Source organism: Squalius cephalus (assembly GCF_949319135.1).
Source record: "Squalius cephalus genome assembly, chromosome: 21".
In the NCBI taxonomy this organism is placed as follows: domain Eukaryota; kingdom Metazoa; phylum Chordata; class Actinopteri; order Cypriniformes; family Leuciscidae; genus Squalius; species Squalius cephalus.
In genome coordinates, this window is record NC_137142.1 from 30166263 (window position 1) to 30177091 (window position 10829).

Consider the following 10829-nt stretch of genomic DNA (forward strand, 5'->3'; position numbering starts at 1 on the left):
TAAATGATGCATTGAATGAATTAATCATTTTTCAAATGTATATGTTTGTTACTTAAAAGTAAAAGTTATAAGACCATTAAATGAAGCTCAACAAATTAAACGTATAGGCTACATTTAACACAGTACAGTAGTGGCCAAAAGTGATGTCCGGAGGGGATATATGAGGAAAATATTTACGATTTTTAAAAACAAGAAGAAAAAAATACAAAATTTGGTTAAGGTATTTATCTGACAAAATTATTTGGCAAAAACTACAATTATAGTGTTAATTTACCATGCAAAAAATGCATATAAAAACAAAAAGCTCATCAGAAAGACATACATTGACTACAACAACATAATCAGTTATTAATATTTCATTGGATCTCTTTTGTTTTTGCACAGCCTGGCCAAAAGTTATGTCTTCACAACTTATATGTTTAATTGTGTTATCACAAATAAAACAATTGACTCAAAGAATAACTACGCAATATGCTTACAAAATCTTTAACAGATTTTTAATAATATTTGAAAAAAGGGTGAAGATGTCAGTTTTCCTATAGGCCGGACATCACTTTTGCCAGTGCCTTCTTATATTAATGAAACATAAAATGCCTTATTCTTTAAACAGAGAAACAAAAAGATATTAGACAAGATAAATGCTTGCATTGTGGTCTATGACTCATTGATTAAAGAGCCTGACAGTAGCATTTTTATTGAATTGGGACATCTTGATCCATGAATCAGCTTCCCCCTTTAACGAGGAGAGCATTACACAAGCACTCTTGTCTTCTGCCATCTGGTGGCTGTTTTGTGATGCTGTGTTGAAGTAGTTCAGAAACACAACCATTGCTTTAAAGGCCATAAAATGTCATGACCAGAGACTAAAACACATATTTCCTTCATTATGCAAAATAAATAAAAGCACTGATAAACTAACAAACACAGGTGCTTTACTTTGGATTCAGATATCTAAGAATCCAAATATTTTGGGGGACTCAAGAGAATCATTGTGCACATCAGCAGACCTCTTATAAAATGACAGCACACGTGTGGTATGGATGGAGGTATCAGCATCTTCTCTGCATGGATAAGCTGTGCAAACACACACACACACACACACACACACACACACACACACACACACACACACACACACATTGTGTTTTCATGTTTCATGGGGACATTCCATAGAGATAATGATATTTATACTATATAATCTGTATATTCTCTCCTTCAACCCTAAACATACCCAGCACAGAAAACTTTCTACATTTTTAGATTTCCAATAAACATCGTTCTGTGTAATATTGGAGTGGGGACCTAAAAAATAGGTCCCCACAAGGTCAAAATTTACTAGTATTACTATACTTGTTGGGAATACCAGTACACACACTCACCTGTGTGTCATCCTCCACTCCTTCATTGTTACAATTTTATAAGACCCTGCCATTTGGTCAATGACCTAGTTTTGTTCATTTTCGAACAGCCTTTAGTTGATTTAGAATCTCTAGTTTTTCAAAAATCGAAAAGCCCAAAGAACTGTATCTCTGCTAAATGAATTTTACGTCTGTGATGCCCTTTAATTTTGTTTATTTTGTTTATTTTTATTATTATTCAATTTATACTTACAAAATGTGAAAATGTGGGAAATGTGTCAAGAACTTGCTGTTGAATTCTGTCATTTTGTAAGTTCAATATAAAATCATAATAATAAAAAAAACTTTAGGCATGACGTTAGCGGATATAGTTCTTCCACCAGCCAATCACAACACGCGGGAGGCGGGCGCTCGTTATTCGCGCCTGAAGTTCTGCGGGTCTCGTGCGTGTGCGACGTAAACAAACATTCACGTGCTTTTGAATTAGCTTATATTTTATGTAGTGAATGAGTGACAGTTCATGTGACTGTGTTTGTGTTTGTTTCTAATTTAGTAAATGAGTGCGAGTTCATCATGGCGGGAGTAATCCGCAGACTCGACGAGACTGTAGTGAACCGCATCGCAGCAGGAGAGATCATCCAGCGGCCTGCCAATGCCATCAAGGAGATGATGGAGAACTGGTGACACATTTATCGATCACTATCACTATAATAACTTCTACCTAATGACATTTTAACAATTTATGTCTACCAACTGGTGTCACTAAGGTTTATCTTTATTATAATAAGTAATGTTACTGACTAAAAACAAATGTAGTCTCAAATGGTTGATTAAACTTTAGGCTATTGATTATTTATGACTAGTGTCAATTTATTATACATTATTATCTGGAACGACTGATGACTAACAACTGGTGTCACTTTATAAAAAATTCTCATGTTTATCAAAATCTATTCAGGAACACAAATGGCACCTGTGTGGCTAAATGACCCTAATATGTCAACCTCATGTGACACAATATGAGACACTAATATTTGTTTCGACTCCTCAGTTTGGATGCAAAGGCCACAAATATCCAGATAACAGTGAAAGAGGGTGGACTGAAGCTCATCCTCATTCAGGACAATGGCAGTGGCATTAGGGTAAGCCTCTTATTTTTACACTGCACACATCAATAGACATTAGTGAAATGGCAAATTTCTTGTTTGGAGCTTGTTGCATTTTTATGCTTCACAGAAAGATGATATGGAAATAGTTTGTGAGCGTTTTACGACCAGCAAGCTTCAGTCTTTTGAGGACTTGGCATCAATTGCAACATATGGATTCAGAGGGGAGGTACAGTGTTCCTCACTTCAGCTGATCGCTGTGTGTTATTTACTGATCAACCTTGGCTAAATCAACTCTTTTTTTTTTTATAGGCTCTTGCCAGTATAAGTCATGTGGCACATGTCACAATCACCACAAAAACAGCTGATGCCAAATGTGCCTACAGGTAATTTTTTATAATTTTATAGACCTTATGCGTCAGAGAAACAAGCGCATTAGAATTTTGTCTTTGAATTTCCGTTTCTGCGGTAGCTTTGTATATTTCTATGGCATTTCTGTCGAAAAGTAATCAGCTGGTGAAGTGGATTTACTTTATGTAGAGTTAATGAAAGTTATTATCATGAGCATTGTAATGTTTGAAGCGGATGTCATAATGAATGCTAGTAGGAAGATTTTAAAAACAAGCGGTTCATTCATAAATCCGTAAGATTTTACCTTCATGCTGTGAAATGCAAACCGGAAGACAGAACACAATGAGCGCAGTGCTGAAAAGGGGCGGGGCTACATAAGATCTACGCTATATATTAAATTAGATTAGATTAGATTATATATATTATTGTACAATTATGGCTGCATCCGAAAACGCATACTTCCCTACTATATAGTAGGCGAAAAACAGTATGTGACAAAAGAAGTACGTCCGAAATCACAGTATTCATAAAACAGCAGGCAAAAAGTACCTGGATGAGCTACTTCTCTTAGCAAGATGCTGGAGTGTGCATACGATGGACACTTTACTATCCCATGAGGCCACAGGAGAGGATTTATGAATGGCAGTGAAGCGATGTAACTGACGCTGGTAGGTCACATGATAATGACAACATGGCGAATTTAGTACGTCCATATTAGATTCATACTATATAGAACATACTTTGTTATCGGTCGTGAAGTAATTACTTATTCAAAATAAGTACCTACTCAAGAGAGTATGCGATTTCGGACGAAGCCTTTATAATTGAATATATTTTACCAGACACACAGAATGTAGTGTAAATACACTGCAGCTCAATTATTTTATTATTAATGTTTTCTTTTATAAAGTGGTACTCTGGTTTTGTTTACAGGGCTAATTACTGTGATGGGAAGCTGAAATCTCCACCCAAACCCTGCGCTGGAAACCAGGGGACGTTGATTTCTGTAGGACAGCAAGTACTTTTTTTTACACTTTTTTTTATTCCCACAATTCCACAAGTAATCATTTCCTCCATTTTTTCTTTCCTCTAGGTAGAGGATCTGTTCTATAATGTGTCCACCCGACGGAAAGCCCTGAAGAGCCCCAGTGAGGAATACTCTAGAATCATTGAGGTTGTGAGCAGGTGTGTTCATGAGATCTAGAAGGTTTTTGTTCTGCTGCGAGATCCTGAATAACTGTCCATGCCAACCTGAATGTGTTTCCTGTCATACAGATACGCCATTCACAACTCTGGGAAAAGTTTTGCTGTCAAGAAGGTGAAATGCTAATTTCTCATTGTGTTGTTTCATATATACATTTACTTAAAGGGATAGTTCACTTTGAAATTAAATTTTGGTATGTTTTAGCTTACCTCAAGGGCATCCAAGATGTAGGTGTCTTTTTTTCCGCAGTAGTTTCAATTTTGATATTTTTAGGTCAAACCGTCATATTATGCAGGTCTGTGGTCACTGTCTCAAAGAGCATGCACAGAGTCCAAATTAAAACAATTCCCCATCGTCCAAATTAAACAATTCCCCATCGTAAGTACACATTGATGGCCTAAGATACGAAACGAGCGGTTTGTGTGAGAAAACAAACAGTATTTATATCGTTTTTTCCTCTTGTACACAACCACGGTCCACGTCCAAGTGATCTGAGGGCGCGCGCGCATCCTGCTGTGTGACGTGTGCGCAGACTGGTGCATAGGTGTATATATGGTGTATATATATCATCTAGTGTATATATCTAGTGACATCTAGTGTATATATCTATGCACCAGTCTGCACTAGATCACTTGGACGTGGCTGTGTACAAAAGGTAAAAACGATATAAATACTGTTCGTTTTCTCACACAAACCGCTCGTTTCGTGTCTTAGGCCATCAATGTGTACTTACGATGGGGAATTGTTTAATTTGGACGATGGGGAATTGTTTTAATTTGGACTCTGTGCATGCTCTTTGAGACCGTGACCATAGACCTGCATGATATGACTGTCAGACAAGAACGGTTTGACCTAAAAATATCAAAATTGAAACTACTGCGGAAAAAAAGGCACCTACATCTTGGATGCCCTTGAGGTAAGCTAAAACATACCAAAATTTAATTTCAAAGTGAACTATCCCTTTAAATTGAAATAAACATTAACTGAAATAAAATCAGTTATAGGCAAACTACAACTTTTCTAACTTCTGTTTATTTCAAGTTGTACTTGCACACTAAGAACTAAAATGACTAAAACTAAAATAAAAATGTATAAAAACGAAATAGACACTTGAAAACACCAATAAAAACGACAAAAACTAAAACTTTAACTGAAAATGGACAATATAACAATAAAAGAATTATGAAAAATATACTATAAAAGTATATTAATGAGAAAGTACATGTTTCCCTCTATCCAGCAAGGCGAGATGGTTGCAGATGTGAAGACCCTACTGAATGCCTCTGTGCTGGACAACATTCGTGTGGTGTTTGGTGTAGCTGTTAGCAGGTACTTTTATGTGACCATTTTCCTGGATTATAAACATTTGAACCTCATTTAAACCAAAGGATACATTAATTTGATGGTAAATCATGGAGTAAAGCATTTATGTGTGTGTTTCAGGGAGCTGATTGAAGTTGAGTGTGAGGATCAGAAACTCGCTTTTAAAATGAAGGGCTACATCTCCAATGCTAACTACTCCGTCAAGAAATGCATCCTTATCCTTTTTATCAACCGTATGTCTTATGAGATTGTTTCTATCTCAGTTTTTAAATGCAATATGTGATATCGTTTGAATACAAGACCTTCATAATTCCGACTTTGTTGTCTTCTAGATCGCTTGGTGGAGTCTAGTGCCTTGAAGAAAGCTATTGAGACTGTATACACTGCTTATCTTCCCAAAAACACTCATCCTTTTCTTTATCTTAGGTAAATCATATCACTTGATGAGAGTATTCAAATTAATTTTACTTTTATTTAGCAAAGATAGATTAAATTGATCAAAAATGACAGTAAAAACATTGTATAATGTTACAAAAAATTCAATTTAAAATAAATGCTGTTTTTTTGGTTCCACAAAAATATTAACATAATATTAAGTAAATCAGAATATCCGAATGATTTTTGAAGGATCATGTGACTCTGAAGATTGGAGTAATGATGCTGAAAATTCAGCTTTGCAATCGCAGGAATAAATTACATTTTTAAATATATTGAAATAAAATATTTTTATTTTAAATTGAAATATATATATATATATATATATATATATATATATATGAAGAGTTCAGATGCAAAAGCCTTTAAGTGCCATCTGAAATTTTCTTCCAAAATGATCATTTTTTTCAAGCTTGTATGTTTAATTTCAGTAATTTCACTTTAATGACAATTAATAGATCATTTTCATTGCCATTAAAGTGAAATAACTGAACATAAACAAGCTTGATAAAAATGATCATTCTAGAAGAAAATTTCAGATGGCACTTGGAGGCTTTTGCATCTGAACTCTTCATATATGTATATAAATCCCAAACTATTAAAGGATAGTGTAAGTCACACAGAATATTTGAATGTAACCTGAGTTCTGCTTTAAAACAAATCTGGAAATGTTTTACTAATACTTGACAATTGTTCATTGTGAAGTTTAGAGATTGCTCCTCAGAACATTGACGTGAACGTTCACCCCACCAAGCACGAGGTGCACTTCCTACACGAGGACAGCATCACCGAGAGCATTCAGAAACACATCGAGAGTAAACTGCTTGGCTCCAACTCCTCACGCACATACTTCACACAGGTGAACCTTCAATTACAGGAGGACGTTTTTTATATTGTCTAATTTGACCAACACTTGACTGATTTGCAAGATCCGTTTTAGACTCTGCTTCCAGGACTCTCGGCGTCCGCCAGCGTGGCCAAAGCCTCTTCTTCAGCAGACTCCCAGGAGCGTGTGTACGCCCATCAGATGGTCCGCACTGACTGCAAAGCCCAGAAGCTGGATGCGTTCCTCCAGCCGTCTGGCTCTCATTGCAGGCCTGATAAAGCCTCCAGCCCCCCCGCTGCCGAGCCGGACGACTCCGAGCTTCTGAATGCTGTTGAGGATCTGGAGCCGTGCGCCTCAGAAGATCTACAGACTGACTTTCAGCCTCCTCCTGATGAAGCACCACTGAGGTGAAGTGCAGAAAAGCTGTTGCTCAGAGTTTTACTAGTAATAGTAGAAGGCAGTCGTGGCCTAATGGTTGGAATCAGAGGGTCATCCTGTCGTCTGTTTCATTTTCTTTCAGGAAAAGGCCTCATGTTGAGGAGGTGAGGGAAGATTTGACGGCCGCCTCTCTTCCCAGGAGACGCGTCATTAAGCTGACCAGCATTAGGGAGCTTCGGGAGGATATAGAGCAGCAAACTCACAAAGGTTAAACTATATCAGCTTTAGGAAATAGAACAGACTGAAATTTTAGTGTTAGTTAATTAAAATCTCCCTTGACTATTTTAACAATGGAAAAGCCATTCAATGTGTCCCGTCCCAACTTCCAATGGGAGAACAGTAAAGTATAACAATTTCAATTTCACTGTATAAATTAAATATATATTAATGCTTATGAAAGTTACAAAAGTTATTTAGTCAAGACAAGTGAGCTATTTATTTTTTTTTGTCTTTTGTTGTTTGATTAACATTAAAACGCAGACACCAGGAATATTAGATTCTGGATTAATCTTGGATTATGCAACAGACAAGATCTGTACCTTCATCCAGTTAATAAATCAACCATTGGTTTGTTATATTGGCATTTTTCATGCTATAGACCAGGGTTTCTCAAACTCTGTCCTGGAGGGCCACTGTCCTGCACAGCTCCAACCCTGATCAAACACACCTGAGCAAGCTAATCAATGTCTTCAGGATCACTAGAAACTCACAGCTAGGTGTGTTTGATCAGGGTTGGAGCTAAACTGTGCAGGACAGTGGCCCTCCAGGACCGAGTTTGAGAAACCCTGCGTAGACGATAAGCCGATGGTTGTAAATTGATTTTGTCCTCCACAGGTTTACAGGAGCTGCTTCAGAAACACTCGTTCGTGGGTTCAGTCAGTCCTCAGTGGACTCTAGTGCAGCACCAGACCAAACTCTACCTGCTCAATACAACCAAACTCAGGTTACAAACAGATCAATTACTGACATAAGTTCAATCTTGATTCGACTTTCATAAATAATGCTATTTTTATATATACATTTTCCATTCATTTTCAGTAATGTTTATAATATATTTGTCGACAAACACACATTTCTCTCTCGTTTTCTACAGTCAGAAGCTGTTTTATCAAATTTTGATCTACGATTTTGGTAACTTTGGAGTCCTTCGATTGTCGGTGTGTTATTGCATTCATTTTATTTTTTGTTATACATGCTATTTAAAGTAATAACAATTTTTTAATACATTTTTAATTAAAAAATGTCTGTTTACTAATGGTTGCATTTGACAGATTAAAACTAGTTGTTTCTTCAGAATCCAGTTCCGCTCTATGATTTGGCCATGTTGGCTCTGGATTCAGAGGAGAGCGGATGGACGGATGAGGACGGATCAAAAGAAGGACTGGCCCAGTATATTGTGGATTTCCTAAAGCAGAAAACCGAAATGCTGGAAGAGTACTTTTCCCTGGAAATAGATGGAGTGAGTGACACATTCTACACGTATAATCAAATTCTTCAAATAAATGAAGCTCAAGTTTATTTAACCTCGCGTATGGTGCTTTCCTATATACGACTGCCGTACTGTAATGCAGACTCTAGTGGGTTATTCCTCTCACAAAATGCCGGCAACAGCAATATAATGAGACAAGATACTAATCGAAATCAACATTATGGTGCTTCATAACTGTTAGGAACTCTTGCATTTCTTTACAGGAAGGGAACCTGACTGGTCTGCCAATGCTGCTTGATAATTACACTCCTGCCATGGAGGGACTCCCGATGTTCATCCTGCGTTTAGCCACTGAGGTCGGCATTTCATGGAACTGTAGTTTATTGGGTTTTGTGCATAAAATAGACATTACAATAAAAAACAGATGCAACTAAATAACTGATGGATGATGCAGGTGAACTGGGATCAAGAGAAGGATTGTTTCCGTGACTTCAGCATAGAATGCAGTCACTTCTATTCCATAAGGAAACGCTACACACTGGAGCCGGATGCAGAAGAGCCACAGGTAATGCTCACGTTGCACACACAAATGACATTGTGACAACTGTAATAACATGCTATTCTGAACTTGATGCATTCTGTTATTTTGTGGTTTATGTCAATGAATTTTGATTAACAGAAGAGTTGACTGAATCCCGAATGTGTAAGGCTTGATGTGTATTGTTTGTAGGATGCAGAGATGAGCTGGCAGTGGAAGGTGGAGCATGTGCTTTTCAAAGCTCTCCGATCTCTCTTCAGTCCCCCGAAACACTTCAGTGAAGATGGCAGCGTTCTCCAGATCGCCAGCCTGCCTGAACTCTACAAAGTGTTTGAGAGATGCTGAAGTTCAGCACTTTTCAGAAATGACTGCTTCTGCTGCGCTTTGTTGGTCAGCTGACAATCCCAAAACGGCTAAGACCACAATACACATTGTCTGTCACATTATTTCAGATGACCAGCTAACATTAAAAAAAGGATTTATAGACATTTGTACTGCAGATGAATAAAAAAAATTGTATTTTGAAATATTAAACAACGGCTTTTATTATTGTTGATTGTGAATTGACTGAACTGTCTTTGAAAGTGTAAAACAGTCTTATTCCATAATGCACTCACATTACACATTTATGCATTTGGCAGATTCTTTTATCCAAAGCTACTTGGATAAATAAAGCAAAAATATGAAACGGATATCAACAACAATTCACAAAATCACGTTCAAAGGAGAAGTATGTAGTTTTTGCATCATTAACGGCACCAAATTGAATGGCAAAAATTAAAGGCAGGATAGGTGATTTGTTACAGGAACATTTTTTGTTATGCTGGTTGAAAGTCTCTTCACATCCTGATAGCAGTCACTAAGTTAAGTGGTCTAAATATGTGTGTGTATACTGTATATATATATATATATATAATCTGTGGAAGGCTTAGGACCATGAATTGGTCCAATCATTGAATTCGGTCCGATGCAATGATACAATGTCCTACCTGCCTGTGAACGTATGCATTTCCATATCTCCATGCACCTGCTCGCGCAGACATCAGCGCGTTTCATACTAAGAGTTAGAGACGGACCTCAGTCACCGAGCACCGAAACAGCAGCCACTTTTACACTTCCTCCTGATCCAAAGCAATGAGCTTATGCTGCGTTCATGATATAATTTGGAAGAGATGGAATCCCGTGACGTTATACTCGGAGCGGTTCGTGACACTATCAATGATTCTGCAGCAGTCGGGTGGTACAGGTCAGAGCTCTGTTTATGTTAATTATTATTCTTAACGTAATGTGCTTTGAGACATGAGGTAGTTTAACGCCGTCTCATGATGCTTTTCTTTTCTCCCTGCTGCACGCGTTCATGTGTTTTGAAGGAGGCGTGGCTTTGGAGACGCTCTGAAGGGAGGACGGGATGGGATCTTATGCTTTGAAAGCTAGCTTGCTATTTATTGCTAGCCTCTGAAAATTGCCTACCCTACCTTTAACATTCTCAAACAATTAAAATACGAGGTCATAAAGTACTGTTTGAAATGTTTATCATTGCATGTTGTGTTTTTAAATACATGTGGCCATTGATTGAGCCAAATGCTCAAAAGTTAGGCCATTTCAAACATACTGCAATTCCGAGGTGTAAAAATGCCACCTTTAAAAAGGCCAAAAATAATTACTGAAAGAGAGGTCAGTTTGTAAATCGTGTAATTTATTTACAGTATACTTTGCAGTTGCTCTAGTCAAAATCGCTGTGCTTGTGAAGTGTCAGACAATTTGTTTCTAGTGTGATTAAAAAGTTGCACCAAACTTGAATACAACAGCGTGGTGAAAGGC

General features: G+C 37.3%; 1 protein-coding gene across 2 annotated transcripts; it reads left to right on the plus strand.

Moving 5' to 3' along the window:
• Positions 1–1744: 1744 nt before the first annotated feature.
• On the plus strand, positions 1745–9569 carry mlh1 (mutL homolog 1, colon cancer, nonpolyposis type 2 (E. coli)). Of its 2 annotated transcripts, none has more exons than XM_079854940.1 (20): positions 1745–1814; positions 1912–2038; positions 2410–2500; positions 2595–2693; positions 2777–2850; positions 3749–3821; positions 3909–4000; positions 4091–4133; positions 5260–5348; positions 5463–5575; positions 5675–5768; positions 6483–6636; positions 6718–7010; positions 7124–7248; positions 7876–7984; positions 8135–8198; positions 8336–8500; positions 8734–8826; positions 8925–9035; positions 9201–9569. In XM_079854940.1, the coding sequence occupies exons 2-20, from the start codon at positions 1932–1934 to the stop codon at positions 9351–9353; spliced, it is 2142 nt and encodes a 713-aa protein (XP_079711066.1). In that variant the 5' UTR covers positions 1745–1814; positions 1912–1931; the 3' UTR covers positions 9354–9569. The 2 variants fall into 2 exon arrangements, with proteins under 2 accessions (XP_079711066.1, XP_079711067.1); XM_079854941.1 differs by having other exon boundaries at positions 1753–1801.
• The last annotated feature ends 1260 nt before the right edge of the window (positions 9570–10829 follow it).